Below are 21,924 nucleotides of genomic sequence, written 5' to 3'. Positions count from 1 at the left end.
AACCAACTTGCAGAACAGAACAAGAGCAAGGAAGACTACGGGCTGAATTTGAAGAATGATCACGTTTGCGGACTAAAGGAGGAAGTGCCAGTGACGGAGAGGAAAAAGGCAAGCAGTCAGGAGAAGGGATTAAGACAGGCTCAGTTGACTTGTACTACATCTGATATGCTTGGGTTCGGTGTCCCCATTATCCCTGGAAGTGTCTAAGTCAGCTGATGGAGAAAGGGACACAATATGAGATGTCAAAGTAGTGACCTGATTGATTTTCTGTCCTTCCCGCTTTCCCTCTCCGCCTCTATCCATCTTCTTTTCTCACCTTCCCTGCAGCTTCCCAACACGGCTTAAGCCCCGCCCTTGTAGGAGCCTAACGACTTTCCTTCGCTACTGGCTTCCCTCGTCGCGTTTGGCCCGGCTCGGCCGCCGTGACGAGGCCTTTGCGCATGTGCAGGGTGACCCGGGGAGGAAGGTGAAGATGGCGGCGGCCAGGGCTTGGGTCCTGGGAGTCCGAAGGCTGCAAAGGGCTACCCGGACCGTGGTGCCGTTGGGTGCACGGACAGGTCCGCGAGAACGGGCGAGGCCTGAGTGTGGGGATGCCTGAGGTTTGGTGTGTGGAGGGTTGGGGGAGGAGGACATCGCGGATACCGCAGGGGCCGTGTCCGGCGAGGGGCGGAGGAGGAGTTAGTATACCCAGAAAAAGGTGTCAGGAGTCTCACTGGTTCCCTGAAGCCCGGGTCGCCGCAGCCACCGCAGCTTGAAGCCTTCGGGGCGGCAGGAGGGACGGGGTCTTTTCTGACTCGCCCTCTTCTGATCTCCAGCTTCGCATATTACCAAGGACATGCTCCCGGGGCCCTATCCCAAGACCCCGGAAGAACGGGCCGCCGCCGCCAAGAAATATAATATGCGGGTAGAGGACTACGAACCGTACCCGGATGATGGCATGGGGTGAGATGCAGAGTCTGCTCGAAGCCGGGTAGTGATGGGAGATGGCCAGCTGGGTTGGGTGGCTTGACTCAGACCATTTTCCCTGAACCTTCTCGTGACCCCTCAGAGTCAATGGTATGGGTGACTTTCTCGGGGGAGGGAGATGGGAAGTGATGGGTGAGCAGCTGCAGCCTAGAGGACTCCAATTTTCTCCTTGGCTCGGGCTGTTTCCTCAAATGAGGACGCCGAGATTTTAATAGCTCCCTTGAGGACCCCTGAATAGCAGGAACTTTCCTTGGCTTCAGCCAGAGCGCAAGGTTTCATTTAGATTGAGCATCTGCTGGGCTCAGGTGCTGTCATTCAGGCACGTGATCAGACTGGAACCGGACTCCTGTCTTGAGAGCCTTATTTGTAGATGTAGTACTCTATATTCGTCTGTATATCTTTCTTAAAAAAAAAAAAAAAAATCTTCTTATGGCTGTGGAAGTTGTAACTGTCAAGCAGGTTAAACAGCCAACTTCTCTATTCCAATTGATGTTATCCATCCCTCCTTTAGGTAACATCCCTTTGGTTAGTTATCTGAAGTGATTACTGTTAGGTTTATTTTCTTTCATACATCACTCTTCCAGTAGTGGTTTTAGCAGCTCCTATTCTTGTTGTTTTCCAATCATTTTCTGTGACACACGACTAGTTGTCATCATTTTCTATGTCTCTGATTTTTGTTGTGGACAAGAGTAACCTTAGGAGCAGTGCGTAAAAGTTGAAATCGGATTTGTTGGGGAAGACCCAGCTTAGCAGGAAGTCCCATGAGGTGTCTGAGACATGGAGATGTATGCTAACTTGGTGGTTGGGAAGCAGTTACTATGAAGAGAATGCTTTTCTAATCTGGACCCTTGTTGTTTGTATTCCGATTAGCTGGGTGACCCTGGGTTCAGACTAAACTTCAGTTTCATTTTCTATCTAATGAGGGAATCAGAGTGATTGATTGCTAAATTCCCTTCCAGCTCTAACATTATAACATTGCGTGACTTTTTTTATTGTTTTTTTTTCTTTTGACTTTTTTTATTGTTGAAAGAAGGTAAGAAAAACATGTATGTTATAATGCTTCAGAGTTTGACACAGTCTTTTATTTACGCTTTGGACTTCTGTAATTAGCTCTGTGCTTAGTGACTATAAATTGATTTGAAAGTGTGTTTCTCTGACTTTAGGTGAGTCAGTTATCTCTATTACTTGGTTTCTCATCTCTAACATGAGGGGACTTTGAATTGTCTGAGTGAGGCTGCTCAGAGCCCCTTCCAGAAGTTTTTCTGTCTCTCAGGTATGGCGACTATCCGAAGCTCCCTGACCGCTCACAGCAGGAGAGGGATCCATGGTATAACTGGGACCACTCAGACCTGAGGTTGAACTGGGGTGAACCGGTGAGAGATCCATATCCCATTTGACCTTTCTTCCCTCTCTCTAATATCCCGTGAGAATTCTTTATTTAGCTTAAATGGCACTTTGCTGCCTAAGCAACATTAAGGTTTTCTGCCCAAGGAAACAAGATCCAGTGGTCTGAGATCTGAGGGTCCATGTATGATACATAGGATGGGACTTCTGGAAATAATCAGAGCTCTGTACTTTGATAGAGCTGTCTTTGGTCAGCAGAACCTAGATCTAAGCTAGCACCTAGTCCTATGTGCTAGAGTAGCTCCCACTTGACTCTCAGAATATTGCCCCAGGGCAGTAAAATACCTTTCTTGAAACTTGTGTTAGGCTCTTTTGCACACTGCCTGCCTTTTGTAGGAAGAGCAGTATGTGACATGTAACTGCTTTTCTGCCATAGATGCACTGGGACCTTGACATGTATATCAGGAACCGTGTGGACACATCACCCACGCCCGTTTCCTGGAATCTCATGTGTAAACACCTCTTTGGCTTCGTGGCCTTCATGCTGTTCATGTTTTGGGTTGGGGAGACTTACCGCACCTACCAGCCTGTGGTGAGTATCTGAGAAATGCCCCAGTAGGCACATTTACTTAGCTCTGTTTCCTGAGAGAATGAAATCTCTGTGCAGTAGGGATCCAGCCAATGCCAGGCTTGGCTTCCTATTCAGCCCTGTGGAAAGCCTTACCCATTGACCTGGCACAAGTATCAGAGCACTGCTCCATGCCTATTTCTTGGGTCATTCTGAGTGAGAAGAAACAATTTAGGACTAGGTAAGAAATGAGAATGTGTTAAGTCAACTAATCTTCTAGAGTTGCCATTTGGGGACTACACTTACCAATTATATTTTAGCAAGTGATCTTTCAAGGTTTAGTCAAGGAATCTAGACCTCAAACCGTATTCTTTGCTGGAGATGTGAAGGGCACTTCCTATAGGGTACCAGAAGCAATTGTTTACTATAAGCACAGACAGTTTTATTTTGGAGAGTGTAAAGGACATGGAAAGTATACTCTTTGACTTTAAGGAAATTTGATTTGGATAAGAATAAAATGTAGATAAATGACACAATGAGCAACATTTGAACAGAAATGTAGGAATGTGGCAGTTTTAATGTCCATATGTATGTAGTGAACATTTGTGTTAAGGGGTATGAGGTGCTGTTAAAAAAAGAAGGATCATGCTAGATACTAAAAATATGTATAGACTTCTGATGGTGGGGAGAAATTGGGGATAACATTTGGGACAAGAGAAAATAGAAGGAAGGAAAAGGAGAGTAAGTTAGCTGGAGTGGAATAGGCACATAAAATATTCCTAGATAACCAGCCGTACTGGTTACCTAAAGAGAGCTGCTAAAAATTCAGATTTCCTGGTTCAGTAGCTCCATGGTAGGGTTCTAGAATCAGTATTTAACAGGTAATTTTTTTGTTCTGGGAAATTAGGTGTGGAAATTGCCTGTTAAAAAACATTGTGAGGTGAGTTGATAATTTAGGTTGGGATGCTTTGATTATGTAACTAGGGATTGGGACTTAGTGGTATAGTAAGCTATTAATTCAACAAATATTTATGAAAACTCTTCTATGTACCAAGTACAGATTGTGCTAGAAGTTGGGGATCCAGTGATGACTTGGTCTGCCTCTAGGCAGCAGGGAGCTATGTTGAGGTTTTGAACAGCCAAGTGACATAATGAAGGCTAGGATTTTAGGATGATTAATCTACAGGGTAGATTGTACGGGAAGGAACTAAAAGCAGGCAGACTGTCATGTTTGCAGTTGGCTGCTCAGTGCTACCTCTGCAGAGATAATCAATGTCCTGATGGTAGCTGGTATGTCTGTGTGCACTGACACGAGCCTTCCTACCAAGCCCCAGGGGCTCCAGGCTGGAGAGTGCACGTAGGGCTGGTGTGAGCACTAACTTCACTTCAGGAGAGCAAGAAACACAGTGTGGCTCTTCCATTTTTCAGTTCTGTAAGCACATCACCCTTTTCTCCTCCCCTTGAGCTGTGTTCTCTGACAGCTGTTTGTTGGTAAAGCCAGCAGCCCCTAAAGCACGTCCCAGCCGTGTCTCCTCTGTGCTTTCCCCCACTGCTGCTCCTGCACGCCTCATTTGCTAGGCCACTTTAGTGGTGGAACCATTAGAGGCTGAGTGACTTAAAGGAGATTGAGTCTGTCTCAACCCCAGGAGAGAGTGGGATGGATGGATGCATCGTCTCATTTAGAAAGCACTCCCTCCCTCCTTCTCTCTCTCTCACTCACTCACACACACAGAAGTGTAGGCACCACTTCTCTCACAATCTAGGCTTTCTCTCTGCCTTGGGCTGATGAGGGAAGAGGAGTGCTGTTCCTGCTGTTCTAGCCCAGCTGGGTCTGACCAGAGGCTACCTTGTACCCATTTACAATGTGTGATTGTTAACTCAGAGTGGGGTATAGCCAGGTATTGGCTGGGATGTATGCTGTCTTGCTGACCTGTGTTTTTTCCTTAGGGGCCAAAGCAGTATCCTTATAATAATCTGTACCTGGAACGAGGCGGCGATCCCACCAAAGAGCCTGAGCCAGTGGTTCATTATGAGATCTGAAGTGGCTTCATCAGCTTTGTGCCCCTTAACTGACTCCTTCATTTCTAGAGATTTAACCTTAATGAAATCCCTAATAAAACTTAGTGCTGTGGTATCTGTGCCTCATTTCCCCAGGAATAGCCACTGCCGTGAGGACCTCATCCTTTTTTCATTTTTTTTTTTTTTTTTGTCTGCTATCTGTTCTTACCCCCTACCCCTTCTGAGATTAGAAAGATGGGAGGGTGGGAGGAGTTAAGCACAAGAAAACAGTAAATTTGTTTATTTTGCTGGGACTGTGAAGGTATTTGAAGGTTCCAGTTGTGTGGCAGGCGGTAAGGGTAGCTCCTTTTCCCATATACAGGGTTGAAGAAGGAAGATACGTTCCTGACTTCCCAAGTTGGGACAAGATGTATTTCTCATTAAAAAACAAAACAAAACAAAACAAAAAAACTTTTTATAGTGGTTAGTTTTTTGTTTTTTAAATTGCACTTTAACATGTTCCAAGTATATTCCAGGGTAATCCAGGGTAAATAGGTGTTTTTGGACTTACTTGGGGCTGTGACTTCTCTAATGTTATTTTTGTTGTAAGAGTGTATTCCTTGTTCCAAGGCAAATTCTGAATGCTACATTTGTGAATTGGAGGACAGTTCATTGAGTTACCCTGAACCTATGCCTGGCTTTTGCTCCTGTTTTTGAGGGTCTGTCTCAATGTATCTGTTAAGTGAACCAATTCATTTTTTTTTTTTTTGTCCCTTTGGGGACTTTTTTTTTTTTTTTTTTTATGATAGTCACAGAGAGAGAGAGAGGCAGAGACACAGGCAGAGGGAGAAGCAGGCTCCATGCAGGGAGCCCAACGTGGGATTCGATCCCGGGTCTCCAGGATCACGCCCTGGGCCAAAGGCAGGTGCCAAACCGCTGCGCCACCCAGGGACCCCGGGGACATTTTCTTAAAATAACAGTCATGCTACCCGAAAACCTGTCCACAAAAAAATCACACATTCAACATGACCTATGAAAGCAAATTCATCCAAGTTAGTTTTTGTCCAGGCACTGAAAGGGACTTTTATGAGATCAGGGGATGAATACTGATACTAAAATGCCTCTACTTCAGTGTCTCCACTGGCTTTTTATCTGTCTTCACACTCTGTCCTCTGTCGCATTTGATAATATATTTAACAAACCTCTGTGTATAATATGTATCAGAAACTGATAGATCCTGTAGATATAATATTGGACAAGACAAAATAATTGCCTTCAAGTATTTACCTAGAAGGTAAGACTGGCAGTTACCAAACAGTGAAAAGAATTATGAGATGTGTGAGCTGAAAGAGAAGAGTGTACTTCTAATTTTTTTAATTTTAATTTATTTTTTGGAAGGGGGAGGGGAGGGAAAGGGAGAGAATCTTAAGCAGGTTCCATGCCCAGCGTGGAGCCAGAGATGGGGCTCAATTTCACAGCCCTGAGATCAGGACCTGAGCTAAAATCAAGAGTCGGATGCTTAACTGACTGAGCCATGTAGCCACCCCTGTACTTTTTTTTTTTTTTTAATTCTATTTTTGAAACTGACCTTAAACATTTGGTTCGGATTTCTTTTTTTAAAAATATTTATTTATTTGTGATTTATGATAGAGAGAGGCAGAGACCCAGGAGGAGGGAGAAGCAGGCTCCATGCCAGGAGCCCGACACGGGACTCGATCCCGGGACTCCAGGATCGCGCCCTGGGCCAAAGGCAGGCGCTAAACCACTGAGCCACCCAGGGATCCCCTGGTTCAGATTTCCTTCAGAGCACTCCCACCAGTGACATTTCTGCCTCATTCCCTAATTCGAGGTATAAAGTTCAGGTTTCCGCCCTGTTTTACTTGCTGTCAGGTCTCATCCCCTGTTGTGGTGCTAAGATGTTCAAGAAATGTTCAGTAGGTAATTAGTACACAAAGTGGGCAGGACAGACAATGCCCTAAATTGTGTTGTCCTGACTTCAAAACCCTCTAGTCCACATGAAGAGGGACTTAGACTGGTGTCACAGTGATTAGGGGCTCCATTGTAAAATAACTGAACCAGTTCACCATCTTTGGAGACGTAACTGGAAAAACACAGTGGAACTTATGCATTAAACCAAAGTTTTGAATCAACAGGTCTCAGGTCTTCAGGTGCTGACATTTTTGCTTGGAAATGTTCCTCAGTCAACATAAAAAAATCCATCTGATTTTTTCACTTCCTCCTTCAACCCTTTACCTCATCAGTCACAAGAGCCTGTCCAGTTTTCCTTTACAATCATCACCACTATGTTAATCCAGACATTCATCACCCGGTACCTGGACTATTCTGTTAGTCTCCTAATTTGAGTCCCTGCCTCCAGGTCTGTTTTCTCTTGAAGGGAGTCCATATTATTTGTCTCAGAATATAATCTTCATCTTATTGCACCCCAACTCATAATTCTCACTAACTCCCAATTACCTGCATTGTTGAACTGGTATTCCCAATCTGTACCTGACCTCTTTGATTCGTTGTACGGGAGATGCCAGGGGGCCTATATTCAGTTGGGCCCTTCCTTCCCCTTTAATTAGCTCAGCCAACAGCTTTTGGGCACCAGTTGTTGCCGGGCTGTAGTGCGTTGCCGTTATTTACGGCCGGGATTCCTATTTACCTTGTCAATTAGGATAACAGCTTCTGGAACTAGTACCAGGTCTTCTCCACTTTAACAAACAATGAATTAGTATTTTCCCTTTTCTGGGGACTGTCCGGGAGCCTGGCTCAAATTGAATAGGCTAGAACTTAGCGGTCGCAGGATCCGACCCACTGCGGCAGAACTGCGCGATCACAGGACAGGCGACGCATCCCGAAGTGAAAGCGAGACTCCTATTACATCCTTGGCGGGTCCGCGGCTCCTCGGCCCTGCGCTTTGCGCGGGCGGTGCCCTGCCAGGACTACTTTTGGCCCTCGGCGGCTGCCGTCCGCAGCACCCTGTTGAGCCCAAAGGCCCTGTAAGGAGATGGGCTCCGGCCGCGCCGCGCCACCCTGACTGGGCTTTCCGTGCAGGTGGGTCTTCCCCCGCCTGTCTGGAGTCGGGGACTGCGGCTCCTCCGTGGGTAGAGCGCCTCGGGGGAGCTCACCCCCCGCGGACACGCCAGCGCGGGGCCGCACCGCGGCCGCCCTCGGGTCGCAGCCAGCTCCGCGCTCCCCGCCGCGCGGGGGTGCTGCGGCCGGACGAGCGTCTCCCTTCAGCGCTGCCCTCGAGCCTGCCTTCGCGCTCCCGGCCCCGGCCTGGAGCACAGCGTGGGCAGGACAGACAGTGCCCCGCAAAGGGCCAGGGCCCCGGAGGGTCGCTGCCGGGCACCATCACTGCAGGAGTCTGTTCGGCTCTCCGTTGAATGTGGATTAAAAGCCCATCTTCCCGGTTTCTAGACCGTCGGGGATTTAACACCTCAAGTGTTTGAACTTGGTTTGAACTAATATAATGGTTAAACACACTGGGCCATGGGGGCTGATTGGGGTTCACATCTCGGCCCAGCCTGTTTTCTTCCTCGTAAAATGGGGATAATAATAGGACTTGCCGCATAGAACCATTGTGAGAAATGAGATTTGCACGTTAAATGAGCAGTGCAAAACGCAGCCCTACTTTTTTAAGGGCTTTCCCCAGAAACGTGAAAATAGCTTTGACCAGCAGGTGGCAATGGTGACTATATAATATGATATGCAGCGAGTCCGTAGGTAATTGATGTTGCCTCAAGTGTCTAGAGGCCCCCTGAGAATCTTGGCTGAATTGGCAGCCTTAAACTTTCTTCAGGCTGGAGATTACATTAGAGGTTGAGTAATACTACCTGCTATTTTTGTAGGTTGAGGCTAACCTGACGGTGGCCTCTTTAAGCAGGTCACAACAGGTCCCAAGTGTCCTCCCTCAAGTTCAGTGTCACCTTAGGAACAAAGAAAACACTTGTCTGCCACTTTGCTAGTCTGTTGGGATGGCACCTTGAATATGCATTAGAATTGGGTTGGAAACCACAGGATTAAAATGGATGTTTACATTTATCCAACAAATATTATCAAGCACTTGCTATATATCAGACATTGTTCTGGCACTAGTTATTTATAATGTGATGAACAATGCAGACACAGTACAGGCTCCCCTGGACTTCACTTATTAGTGGATGAGACCAACAGTGTAAGTGTAAATAAACATAAGTTACCAAGAAGAAAAAAAATGAGTCTAATTTTCATTTGGTGGCTCACCTCTCTGAGGGGGTGAGAAGCTGAGCCCGGAAAGATGTGATAAGGGGCCAGTTACGTAGAGAATGAAAGGAAGAACATTCAAAATATAGGAAACAGAATTTACAAAAGCTCTGTGGTGGTAAAAAGCCAGGAAAAGAAAAAAAAAAAGGCTAATGTGGCTGCAGCATAGTAAGAGGGGAATGTGGCAAGAGATGAGGTTGATGGTGTAGGCTGGAGCCTTTGAGCAGGGTCATAAAAGATTTGAGTGCAATTTTATTCTGAGTGCAATAGAAGTCATTGGAGGGTTTTAAGCATGGAATGCCAAAATCCTGTTTATGATTTTAAAAGTTCACTTCTGCTGCTATGTAGAGAGTTAATTGGGTGATGGTAGAGTGAAGATGACCAGTTGGAAGATTAATGCAGTATTCCAGGTGAGAGATGATGGTATTTTCAAACAGAGTGGTGGTGGTAGTGGAGATGGGGAAAAGTAAACAGATTGAGATACAATTTTGGACGTGGAATCAGGAAGACTTAATGATGAATTAGAAGGAAAAGGAGGAACCAACGGTGATTTTCAGGTTTCCTGGTTAAGCAATTAGGTGGATAGTGGTACCATTTACTGAGATGAAGAAAACTGGAGGAAGAACAGATTTGAAGGGAGGACATAGTGGAATAGAGAATTCTGTTTGAGGCTAATTTAGGTATCTTTGCTATATCAAGATGGAGATATTTGATTAGCAGTTATATGTAAGAATTTGGAAGTCAGAGGAGAGATATGTATTGGTGGTATGAATTTGGGGGTCATCAGCATATGGATGATACGTAAAGCCAAGGGAATAGATGAGGTCACTGAGAGATTATCTGATTTGATAATTATCATCACCATTAGGCCTTGGCAACCACTGTGTTTGAATATCTTTTTGGGGTTAAAGCATTAGATTTCAGTAATTGGGTAAGTGAACCATCCTTGCCAATCTACAGATGGTCATGTGTATGTCACCCTGTATTGCCCTGAAATGCCCCATTCCATGGTGGGGTGAGAGAAACAAGATCTCGTGTCTGCAGGTATGCCCTAGACCTGGCCCTTAAGGTTGGAGGTTTCTATTTTCAGTAGGCCAAGGGCCATGTCAATTTTCTGCCACACACAGGACAGACCATGAAGCTAAAGGAACTAGAACGGCCAGCTGTCCAAGCGTGGAGCCCAGCCAGCCAGTACCCTGTGTATCTGGCCACAGGTATGATGATTCTGTGGACTACAATCTACTGAAAGTACACAAGTCAAAGGGAGACTTACTATCCAGAATTCTTTACTGAGCTTCAGAGAAAGCTTTAGAGTCATGGAAAGGTGGGGTTTGCTCACAGCACAAGCAAGGGGACATTAGGTGTTTGCTTTGAGCTGTCGCTCAAGCCTGGACACCTCTGTTTTCTTGCTTTGGAGTTATCATTTGAAAAAGGGTATACCCAGTCCTCTCCTGTTCTTCTACCTCTCTACTCACTAACCATCTATACCCCAAATCTGTGCATGTATTTTTGCTTATATGCTGCTTCTTCCTAACTTTTCTTGTGCCTAGGAACATCTGCCCAGCAGCTAGATGCCTCCTTTAGCACAAGTGGCACATTGGAAATCTTTGAGGTTGATTTCAGGGACCCTTCTTTGGACTTGAAGCACAAGGGAGTCCTTTCTGCCTCAAGCAGGTACTATGTCTGAATTGGTGATGGGTATGTGGGGCAGATCCTGATATAGACCCTGTTGAGGAATCCTGGTGGTAATGTGTGCTTCTCGGGGTTCATGAGGAGATTCATGAGGGAACAAGTTAAGCCTGGGGTTATTTTGCAAAAGGATTTTTTAAAACCACCACTTGCACCTCTTTGGTCAGCAGCAGCAGCAGCAGTGTCAAGCAGAATCATGTGATAGAGATGCCTCATACAAACCTGGACCCATAAGTACCTGATCTCTCTCTGAGCCTAGAGATGTTGGCTCCTTCCTCCATTGGCTCTTGTGAAGATAACGTTACACAATATCTCTTTTTCTGCCAAGGGGAGGAGAACAAATGAGCCTCTTCTCATTGTGGTTAGGAACTGATTGGGTACTCATGGATTTCATGGCTCTCTCAGGCTTATAGAGCTAAGTACTGGCATTCACAGAGCATAGTCCAGGGACTATGCTAGGAGCTCTGTATATCATTTATCCCTCAAAATGAGCCTGAGCCATAAATACCATTATTCCCATTTTACATAGGAGGAAACTGAAACCCTGGCAAGCTAGGATTTATATCTAGGCTTAACTCCAAAATCTACCTTATTTCTATTATTTAACTTCTCTTTTATAGGTTTAATTTTATTTTTATTTTTTTATTTTTATATTTTTTTAAGATTTTATTTATTTATTCATGAGAGAGGACAGAGCACGAGAGAGAGAGAGGCAGAGACACAGGCAGAGGGAGAAGCGCAGGCTCCATGCAGGGAGCCAGATGTGGGACTTGATCCCGGGTCTCCAGGATCACAACCTGGGCTGAAGGTGGTGCTAAACCGCTGACCCATCCCGGCTGCCCTCTTTTATAGGTTTTATAAATATGTGGCTTAAATTCTGAAGTAGTAGCCTCCAAATTTTGATGTCACCAGAGAAAATGTGAATTTTCACTATACTCAAGTCGTATAGGCAATGTAAGTAATATACATGTGTTACTCTACTATTAAAAAATGCAGGGATCCCTGGGTGGCGCAGCGGTTTAGCGCCTGCCTTTGGCCCAGGGCCTGATCCTGGAGACCCGGGATTGAATCCCACATCGGGCTCCCGCTGCATGGAGCCTGCTCCTCCCTCTGCCTGTGTCTCTGCCTCTCTCTCTCTGTGTGACTATCATAAATTAAAAAAAAAAAATGCAATTTGTATAATTTTATAGATTAAAAATATAAATCTTTTCCCTACAACTTTGAAAATTATCTTGCCCATCCCACTTTAGAGATTACTGGTCAAAATGCAGCTTTGTATTCTCCTGTGCATTTTTTCATCTGAGAGATTAATTAAGATATTTAGACAGAAGGATCCTCTTTTTTCTTTTCATGGTTTAGCCTAGTTATTGTCCTCCCTTTCTGAAGCCCCTTTATGACTTTCTGACAGTATCCCTTATTTCAGAGTTCTTTACATCTCTGTATTTCCAGCACCTTTCCCTTTGAAGAGCAGCCACTGAAGGGTTTACCAATAATGATGAGCTATTCTTAGCATCTAAGCAAGCATTTCAGAAAGGGCCCCGGAAAGGGGTGGAGCTAATTCAATTACATTTTATACTTCTGGAGTTAAAGAATAGGACCAGTGGGCAAGGACTCTGTCCTTAGCCAGCAAATTAGCAGCTTCAGCACAGTAGTGGCTCCTTAGGGCAGAGTTCCTAAGAAAGAGGCAATATAATTGCTTAAGAAATCTTGAAATTGGGGCAGCCTGGGTGGCTCAGTGGTTTAGCGCTGCCTTCAGTCTAGGGCATGATCCTGGAGACCTGGGATCAAGTCCCACAGACCGGGATCAAGTCCCACGTAGGGCTTCCTGCATGGAGCCTGTTTCTCCCTCTGTATCTCTGCCTCCCTCTCTCTGTATGTCTCTCATGAGTAAATAAATAAAATCTTTACAAAAAAAAAAAAAAAGAAATCTTGAAATTGAATCCTAAGAACCCTATGGGCAGAGATTTTTGTCTGTTTTGTTCACTGCTGTATCTCTAGCTCCTAAAACAGTGCCTGGTGTTAGATGCTTAATAAATATCTGTTAAATGAGTGACATTAGAAATGTCGGGAATTACCAAACTGAGCATTCATATCCACCATTTAGTTAGTTATAGTTATTCTTCAGTTAACCTTAGTTCCTTGAGAGCTTTTCAAGTGTGATGATCGGTTTGTTTTGCAGCCAGCTGTGTTGAAGGGACCCTTTTTGAAATGTTGATACTCAATTCATGAATCATAAACTTCACTTCATACCCTGTTCCATCCTGCAAGGATTGGGGGCTATAACCCAAATAAATAGTACAATTAACACTATTGAGAGTATTTCATTTTTACTTTCTTTTCCACTTCTATAATTGTGTCCAAAGACCTAAGGAATTACCTTTGACCTAGACCTTGATCATTAGAGTCTTGTTGAAGAAATCATCTTGGACACCCCAGGGTCTAAGACACCCACTTTCTTCTCAGCCTGGATTCGGTCACTTACTCAGAAATTCATATCTGAAACTATTGATCAGAATAGGTAGAGGGCTGCCCAGTCTTTGTTTTATGCCTCCCTCTTTCTTTTCTGTGTCATCTTTTGCATGGTTTAGCGGAATGCACAGTTGTATTGGGTTGCATCCTTGACTAAAGATACATGACTGTGCAAATGGTATTCACTTATGTTTAAAGAAGAGATTGTGTAAGATGCCTGCTGAGAACCTACTGAACTCTAAATTTAGGTCTTATGTTCAGTCTTTCCTTCCCTTTCTTTTTTATACCACAATCTCCCCCCCCCAAAGATTTATCTATTATTTGAGAGAGAGAAAGGAGAGAGAAGAAAAGCAGACTCCTCACTGGGCACAGAGCCTGAAGCAGGGCTCAATCTCAGGATCCTGAGATCATGATCTGAGCCAAAATCAAGAGTTGGACGCTTACGCAGCTGAGCCACCCAGGTGCCCCCCGCTTCGTTATTACATAAAAATATACTTTTCAGAATCTTTCCCCTTCCTTTTCCTGCCCTTTTCACCAGACCCATGGCTTAACCACATTTTAATCCTGAAGACCCCCTTATCCTCAAGCCATGATGCATCAGAGAAATGTCATATATTTAGAAATACTTAACTGAAAGAGAACTGCTCTGAAACACTGATACGGATGTGGATAGGAGACTGTCTCAGACTATATAGGTAGACTGGAAATGCGTGGATAAATGCCACTGGATGCGTCAGAATCAGTACAGATTAGCATGCACACTGAAGCTGGCAATATTTGGTTTGTTAGATGAATCTCATGCAAGAAGAGGTTTTGGGGAGAAGAATACATGATTTGTGTGTTGACTTGTGAATTGAGGACTTAGCTGCTGTGGCTGAGTAAGATCAGAGGCCGATGTGTAATGTGCTATATTCCACCCTCTGTCTACACTGACCTAGATCTCCTTATGGTCTCTGTAGCCCCTGTACGACTCATCCTCTCATAACATGAAGAAGGTAGGTGATCTATCTTCTAGTACCTTTATAGCAGTTCTAGCTACTTGGGGAGCATTCTGACCCCTCTTTGGCTGCCTCTGTATGGAACAGCAAGCTGAAAAAGATCATGTATTTCTCTTAGTTTTCCCATTTCCCATTTGTCTTCTTTAGAGATTACATCAAGATCACAGAGTAGAGAAAACATGAGCTTTGTTGTTGGATAGACCTTGGTTCAGAACCCAGCACTGCCATCTAATGTCCTCTTGGGCACATTATTTAGCTTCTCTGGCCCTGTTTTTCTCTGCTGTAACTTCAGGATACATAGGCATTTAGTTTCTTGGTGCATACTAGGTGAGCATCAGGACAAAACTTCCCTCACAGCCATGCTTCACTATCTTCATTCTGTAGCTTGGAGTACTGCCTGCATTGCTCTGACTTTTAAGGAAACTTGGATTCCCTCAGCTATTTTGACTTGTTTTCACTTGAGTTCACTAACATGAGGTTGGGATTTTTAAAAAGAAACCTAACTAAGCAAATAAAAGCAAAATCCCAGATAAAGAAGTACATATAGAAGCAAGAATTTACACAGCACATGTTCCTAAAAATAAAGTAGCTAAAGCTTGGCCTCAGCTGAGCTTAGCAGGGATGACCTTCTCACCTCTCAGGCCTCAGTTTACTCTCTTGAACCTTGTCTTTTTCTCTCCTCTGGAAGCATAGCCATGAGGTGGTTCTTAGGGCTGATTCTATCTTTGCGAATTTCAGTGTCTTTATTGGTCTAGGCTGGTGTCAGTCTGATGTACCTGGTACAGGGGTTCTCAACCCTGTTATTAGAATCACCTGGGGGCTCATTAAAAATGTGGATTCTGAGAGCCTGTCTCTGGGAATTCTACTTTGCATGGCCTAGATAGGTATGTAAATAATCTGTATTTTCTTTAGGTGCCACCCATCATTCTTGATGCTCTGTGGTATCTATTGTTTCCATCTCCGTGGGAACCACTTCAGAGAATTCCCCTGGTATTCTCATGTTTTGAAAGTTCCCATTCTGTACAAATTCTTCCTTTTTTTTTTTTTTTTTAAGATTTTATTTATTCATGAGAAACAGAGAGAGAGAGGCAGAGACACAGGCAGAGGGAGAAGCAGGCTCCATGCAGGGAGCCCGATGCAGAACTCAATCCCGGGACTACAGGATCACACCCTGGGCCAAAGGCAGGTGCTAAACCGCTGAGCCACCCTGGGCTTCCCCTATACAAACTCTTCCTATACCTTCTCCTTAAATCCCTTCTAATTTCTGAAAATCCTATTTTCAAGCCAAAGGCCATCTTGTTTTTAAGTTTTTTTAAACGATTCAAAAATAGAAAAGTAGAACAGTACAATGAATAATCATACACCTTTACTTAGATGTATCAGTTGTTAATATTTTGTTGTGTTTGTCAAAATGCTTGTGCTCTTTCTCTGCATGCACAACACTTGCGTGTACACACACACAGTTCCCTGTCCATTTGCAGAGTAGAGATGATTGACACTCTTTGAACCCATTGAATAATCATGTCCAGGTCCTTGCTTATCTTGTCCCAGCTGGTCCTGTTCTCCCAGGTGTTCTCTATCATGCCTGTTTCCTCTCCAGCTTCACCCTCACTAGTGAAATGGTTAACCATAGGACTATACTTTTTACATGCTTAGAGAAAGAAAGTTATTTTGTCATGCTTTGTGTTCTACATTTGGTCACTCTAACTGGGCTTTGTTTTCCAGCTCTTTGGTGACTCCCCTTGAGGTTTCAGGTACCTTTATCTTTGGTCTAGATATCATACACTGTGACCATACTGAGGTTACCACAACATCTTCTACCATCCCCATGTGAGTTTTTCTCTGGCCATACTCCTATGGTTCCTATGAGACCTATTCAGGGATTCTCTAGCTACTCTGTTGACTTGCCTTCTGCCCACACTAACCTCTCGCCCCAGGGTAACATGGCAGCCTCTTGAGCTAATATGGCACACATTCTTCTGCCCTATTAAGATCAGTGCAACCTTAGAACACATCGCCTTTTGGACAGTAGCTTTAGAACTGCTGTTTGTATCTGCTTTGCTGTTTTATCTCAGTTGCTGACCTGGTCTCAACCAGTGCTCTTCTCTTCACTTCTAACAGGTGGTTGCTGTGCTAATGACTGGCCAAACAGGTTCCTGCACAGTCACTCCACTCCGTTTCTTGGCTGACTATTCCCAGGGTGTGGGAACATTTCATTTCAGCTAGGGATCTTATGACATCATTTGATGTGAAATCTGGCTTCTCTGTAGGGCTGTGGAAATACCCTTGGCTAGCAGCTGTGAAATAGAGGACAGATTACCTGTCCTCTATTTTGGGGACTCACATGGCTTCCCTAGGGGCTTTGCAGAAGACCCATCTTTGTCTGTAGGGGCCCAGTGTCCATCTTTTTCTTCTGTGCAAGACACTGACAGTGTCTTGTTAGAAGCATCTTCAGAAAGCCTTAAATGTTTCTCAGATATGTTTATTTTTTATGCCTGTATGTTTCTAGGGCTGGCCCACTGCAGCCATATAGCAGATCCATAGGCTAGTCACATAGAAGAGACACAGGGTAGAGAGATCCTTGGGTCTTTTCTTACTTACAGCTTGAGAGGGAATAAGGGACAGTGATTGTTGGTGTAAGAAGCCTGCTTCTAGTCAGGTACAAAAGGGTTTAGATCTTCCTCTAAATAGAATACACTATTTTATGATGGTTAAGAGCTCAGGTTCTAAAAACAAGATGGGCCAGGGTGCCTGGGTGGCTTGGTCAGTTGAGTTTCTGACTCTTGACTTCAACTTAGGTTATGATCTTGGGGTTGTGAGATCAAGCCCCATGTCGGGCTGTATGCTGAATGTGAAGTCTACTTAAGATTCTCTTTCTCTCTCTCTCTCTACCCCTCCTCACCTCTAAAAAAAGAAAATAAATAATAGAAGATGAGCCAGACTTTAAACCTTTATTCTACCACTTCCTAGCTGTCAAATAGGGATAAAAATTACTAAATGTGTATTCAGAAGTTTCATAAATTCTCTGTGCCTCAGTTTCCTCAATTGAAAATGGAGTTAATAATAATACTTCATAGGGTTGTTGAATATTAAATCAGCTAATATATGTGATGCACTTCAAACAGTGCCTGGCACATGGGAAGTCTTCAGTTAAGTGTGAGTAGTTGTTTTTTGAGTTGTGAGGATTAAGTGAAGTAATTAGTATTTGAAATGTGTTTTTTGGGCCTAAATAGCCCTGATAGTGTTAACTTAAAAAAAAAAAAGTATGCCTACACAACTCTGAGTCAGAGGCCTCCTGACTTCTAGTGTAACAACGATGGAATCTTTTTCAGAGAAAGGGCAGGACTAAGCAAGGAAACCTGTGTTATGTGTCTGGTAAGTGAGGGAGACAGGCAGACTCCATCTCAGGGTGGGGATGCCTGCATAATGGCAGGGGCTGACAGAGATGCCTCCTCTCTGCCTACCGACATATTTCTGAGTTGGTATTGATGCCAGTTCCTCCCCTTTCTTACCTTTTACCTTACCTTTTACCTCCTCAGGTTTTACAAGCTGATCTGGGGGAGCTTTGGCAGTGGGCTTCTGGAAGGGTCCGGGGTCATTGCAGGCGGCGGGGACAATGGCATGCTTACTCTATACAATGTGACCCACATCCTGTCTTCCGGGAAGGAGCCTGTGATTGCCCAGAGACAGAAGCACACAGGGGCTGTCAGAGCCCTTGACTTTAACCCTTTCCAGGTACTACATTTCAGTTGGTTGGACATGGCCAAGCCATGGAGCAACAGATCTGAGTGGAGGCATTCACTCATGACCTCCAGTCTATAATTCTGAGCCCTTCCCAGGCTGTTATGGGGGAGGCTTTGGAAGCCCCAGATGTAGGTCTATTTCCCCTTTCCTGCTCCTACCTTTTCATGGGGTGGTGGTATCTCCAAAGGCCTTTTCTTCATACAGGGCAATCTCCTGGCCTCAGGGGCCAGTGATTCTGAAATCTTCATCTGGGATTTGAATAACCTAAATGTGCCAATGACCCCAGGATGCAAGTTACAGGTAAGGAGGCTCCCAGGGCTGCTGATTAGCGTGTGCACCTGATTTGCCCAGGAAAGTCTTAAATTCTGGAGGCAGCCAGAGTGCAGGAGATTTTGGACTTTACCACTGGAGGGCAATAAAGCTCTACAGACTAACATGTTACCAGCCAAACAATAGGAGGGCTGGAGGGGAGGGTGTGTATGTGGTGGTCTGTGGTCATTAACTGTCCTAGGCTTTCTAGAAGGAAGATGAAGAAAGGCAGTAAAAGACATTGCGAAAAGGAGTGAGAGTACTATTTATCATAGTAGAGCTTAGGCAGAGTAGAGTAGGGCCCGGGGCTCAGTGGAGTGGGCCCAAGAGGGGACACTCAGGTACATCCTTGTCCTTTTTGCGGGGTGGGTCAGTTTTGCCTCTGCATCTGGTTCTGTCATGCAGTTGGGGATCTTATGTATGTCTGTCTCTGAGTGTACCTACCTGTCAGTCTGTAACTGGCCTCATCTTTTTGCTTCCTGGTTCTTTGTCTTGTGCTTACAGTATCGTGAGGTAAGTTAAATATAAAATTTGATAGCACCTAATGCTCTAGAAATAGCAATGGCTTTTCTTTCTGCTTCATTTTCTCTGGGGTCTTATGTGTCTGTATTTTCCTCCCTTCCTCCTCCTCTATCTCTCTCTTTGTCATAGATAAGAGGGCTGTTTTAAGTCTCAATTGCATCCTCTCTGGGGCACGTTGGGATAGGAGTAAAATCCAAGGGTGCCTGCCATTCTCTTAGCTTCCACACCAGTACCCTAAAGTATCCTCTCTGGAAAATTCAACTCCCAGCTCCCTGACACTGTTTGGGTTTGGGAAGCCCCATGTCTACTCTTGGGCTTTCTGTGGGTGGTTGGGATCAGTGGAACAGCAAATGGCTCTTGGTCCAGGGGATGACAAGTTGTCCTCTACCCCCTCCCCCATTCCTGCCTCAGCAGCCTCCAGAAGACATCAAGGCAGTCGCTTGGAACCCACAAGTTCAACACATTCTGTCTTCTGCTCACCCCAGCGGCAAGGCAGTTGTGTGGGATCTCAGGAAGAATGAACCCATCATCAAAGTCAGCGATCATAGCAACAGGGTGAGTTATTGGGCAGAATACAGGCTTGGGCTCTGGCTTCTTCCTCATGCCTAGTCTTTGGAGCTGCTCTTCCCCAGGCCAAGGTTCTGTTTTCAGCCGTTGCACTTGTAGATTCTACCTCTTAGCAGATTTCCAATAGAGAGTGAATGCTTTGGGAAGCTAAACAGGTGATCTGAAGGCTTCTAATGTTCCTTATTTACTCATGGTCATCACTTATCACATGGAAGAGACACAAAACTTGCCCTCAGAGGTCCTATTCCAACTGGGCAGAAAAGGTTCATAATCAGAAGAGTCGGGTTACATCACCCATTGGGGTCTGCTTTGTTCACAGATGCACAGTTCAGGGCTGGCTTGGCACCCAGACATAGCCACCCAGTTGGTGCTCTGTTCAGAAGATGATCGTTTCCCAGTGATTCAACTGTGGGATTTGCGCTTTGCCTCCTTGCCCCTGAAGGTGCTAGAGAGCCACAGCAGGTAATACCTCAAACTGTCTACATCCTTGCTGGATAATGGGGCATAATTGAGCTGGGTAGGAGGCAGTGGATGCCTCACTTTACTTACTAAACATCCTCCCTGTCTTCAGAGCCATTCCCAGTGAACACACAGTCTCCCAGTCCTAACTCTAGCCCCAACAAAGAGGAGTTCCTTGAGATCCCAAGGTTATGGAAAAGAACCTAAGATTACGTTTAAGTTCCAGAAATGGGAATGTAGATAGAGGCATGAGAAATACTTGAGTCCCCAGGCTCTGATCTAAGGATAATGTTCATTTCTTTAGGTTGTGAGATTGCTTCCTCCAGGAGTTCTCCTTAATAAGAGAACCTTGGCACCTGTCTAGCCATCTGAACAGGCTTGCCCTTGAAGCTGTAGCTCTTGGACCCATGGCAGAGAAAGCAGCCCCATGCTGTTCATTCTTACTAAAGAGCTATATTGCCTTTCTTCCTTCTTGGGGACTTTGAAGAGTTGAGTCCTCACTTTCCTCCTGGGCTAAAAAGCACCCATGGGGATGGATGCTTGCCTGATTCATGCTAATTCATAGCCTCTACTCTATAGTCAGGGAAAAAGAACGGGCCATTGTGAGGGGACCTATGGGAGGCAGAGTGATACAGTGTGTAGTGCATGGGCTCTGGGATTTGACTTGGATTCTGGCTGCATGATTGCTTTTAATTTTTCAAAGTCTCATTTTCCTTGTTTGTAAAATGAAATCAGACTGCCTATTTTATAGGGATGAAATTTATCCAAGATCTCTAAGGTACCCCACTTAGAGTAGGCATTCAACAAATGTTAGTTCCTCTTTTCCTTCCTTTTTAGGGGGATCTTATCTGTGTCGTGGAGCCAGGCTGATGCTGAGCTGCTGCTCAGTAGTGCCAAGGACAACCAGATCTTGTGCTGGAACGTGGGGAGCAGTGAGGTAGGCTGACCCCTCTGTGGGGAAATAAGCTGTGTGTTCTGGGTTGCCTCATGTAGGTCAGGGCTTCCCTAACGGTCGGGTTCCCTCACAGGTAGTATATAAGCTACCCACACAGAGCAGCTGGTGCTTTGATGTGCAGTGGTGCCCTCGGGACCCTCCAGTGTTCTCTGCTGCCTCCTTTGACGGCTGGATCAGTTTGTACTCTGTGATGGGTAGGAGCTGGGAAGTCCAGCAGATGAGACATGCTGACAAGGTTTGAATGGCTTGGTGGAGAATGCTATCTCTATGTGGGGGGGTGGGGGGGTAGAGAAAGAGGAGACTGGGGATGGCTTGGAAAGAAGTGGGAACTTTTGGAAACTGGGAAGCCAGGGCCCTGGGTTGGGAGAGCTGCAACCTTTGCTCTAGTGCCCATCTTCCTGGGAGGATGTCAGTTCCTGCCATAGTACAAAAGAGGCCTCATGTTGACTGACTCTTGCTCCTGGATGTTCTCTGTGGTATTTCGGGGATACTGGACCTCCATGCTGGGACCATTACTTTGGAAGTATGAACTGTCTTATCTCCTTTTCTCCTATAGATCCATTTTGTGTCTACCCTCCACTGTAGACCTTGGATACAGTAGGCCTTCCAAGAGCCTTGGGAATCCTACCCTCACTACCAGTTCCCTAGAAAACAGGAATCAAGGCTTTGTAGGCTAGATTGGGTATCTCAAGGATTTCTTCCAGAATAAATGTTTATAGATGCAGCACCACTTTGAGTTGGTGATACAGGTGTCTTTTTGCCCTCAGATCTATTCTTCCTTCAGCAAAGGCCAGCCTCTCCCACCATTGCAGGTACCAGAGCAAGTGTCCCAAGCATCATTGATACCTCCTCTAAAAAAACCCCCCAAATGGATGAGAAGGCCAGCAGGTGTTTCATTTGCTGTAAGTGTAGTGTGTGGGGGTGTGTGTGTGCGTGGTTATGCATAAGTTTGTGAAGCCTCTCATATGCCTAGTGTATAGCTATGTTCTATAAGAGATTTATTCCTACTGTCTGTGTCTCAGATCAGGTCCCATTTTAGTGCTCAGAGTTTCTATAGCTTTTCTCTCTACCACTTCACCTTGCTTACT

At 45.1% G+C, this 21,924-nt stretch overlaps 3 protein-coding genes across 37 annotated transcripts in view; 2 read left to right on the top strand and 1 right to left on the bottom strand.

The window, feature by feature from the left end:
* HIF1AN (hypoxia inducible factor 1 subunit alpha inhibitor) overlaps window positions 1–438 on the bottom strand; it is an 83,098-nt gene extending 82,660 nt beyond the window's left edge. Inside the window, exon 1 of one of the 3 annotated variants that reach the window (XM_025992226.2) lies at window positions 317–438. Coding sequence is in view for 1 of the 3 variants with exons in the window: in XM_072739816.1 (XP_072595917.1) it covers window positions 256–303 (48 nt within the window). In the remaining 2 variants the exon portion in view is untranslated. Of the gene's footprint in view, window positions 1–255 lie in introns of all 3 variants that reach the window. The other 2 variants (XM_072739817.1, XM_072739816.1) reach the window with 2 other exon arrangements.
* Window positions 399–5,012, top strand: NDUFB8 (NADH:ubiquinone oxidoreductase subunit B8). Its single transcript, XM_025992216.2, has 5 exons — window positions 399–557; window positions 816–942; window positions 2,240–2,339; window positions 2,747–2,902; window positions 4,826–5,012. The coding sequence occupies exons 1-5, from the start codon at window positions 473–475 to the stop codon at window positions 4,916–4,918; spliced, it is 561 nt and encodes a 186-aa protein (XP_025848001.2). The 5' UTR covers window positions 399–472; the 3' UTR covers window positions 4,919–5,012.
* Window positions 5,013–7,517: 2,505 nt separating this feature from the next.
* The window catches only part of SEC31B (SEC31 homolog B, COPII coat complex component), a 60,904-nt gene continuing 46,497 nt past the window's right edge, over window positions 7,518–21,924 (top strand). For 7 of the 33 annotated variants that reach the window (XR_011997537.1, XR_011997538.1, XM_072739779.1 and 4 more), the window contains exons 1-10: window positions 7,666–7,933; window positions 10,252–10,338; window positions 10,675–10,798; window positions 17,820–18,015; window positions 18,229–18,324; window positions 19,267–19,410; window positions 19,742–19,884; window positions 20,719–20,818; window positions 20,910–21,071; window positions 21,604–21,738. Coding sequence is in view for 30 of the 33 variants with exons in the window: in XM_072739779.1 (XP_072595880.1) it covers window positions 10,260–10,338; window positions 10,675–10,798; window positions 17,820–18,015; window positions 18,229–18,324; window positions 19,267–19,410; window positions 19,742–19,884; window positions 20,719–20,818; window positions 20,910–21,071; window positions 21,604–21,738 (1,179 nt within the window). In the remaining 3 variants the exon portion in view is untranslated. Of the gene's footprint in view, window positions 7,934–10,251; window positions 10,339–10,674; window positions 10,799–17,819; window positions 18,016–18,228; window positions 18,333–19,266; window positions 19,411–19,741; window positions 19,885–20,718; window positions 20,819–20,909; window positions 21,072–21,603; window positions 21,739–21,924 lie in introns of all 33 variants that reach the window. The other 26 variants (XM_072739777.1, XM_072739783.1, XM_072739782.1 and 23 more) reach the window with 19 other exon arrangements.

This window comes from Vulpes vulpes, chromosome 15, assembly GCF_048418805.1.
Source record: "Vulpes vulpes isolate BD-2025 chromosome 15, VulVul3, whole genome shotgun sequence".
In the NCBI taxonomy this organism is placed as follows: domain Eukaryota; kingdom Metazoa; phylum Chordata; class Mammalia; order Carnivora; family Canidae; genus Vulpes; species Vulpes vulpes.
The sequence above is the reverse complement of the archived record's forward strand: the minus strand, read 5'-3'. Positions and strand labels throughout refer to the sequence as shown.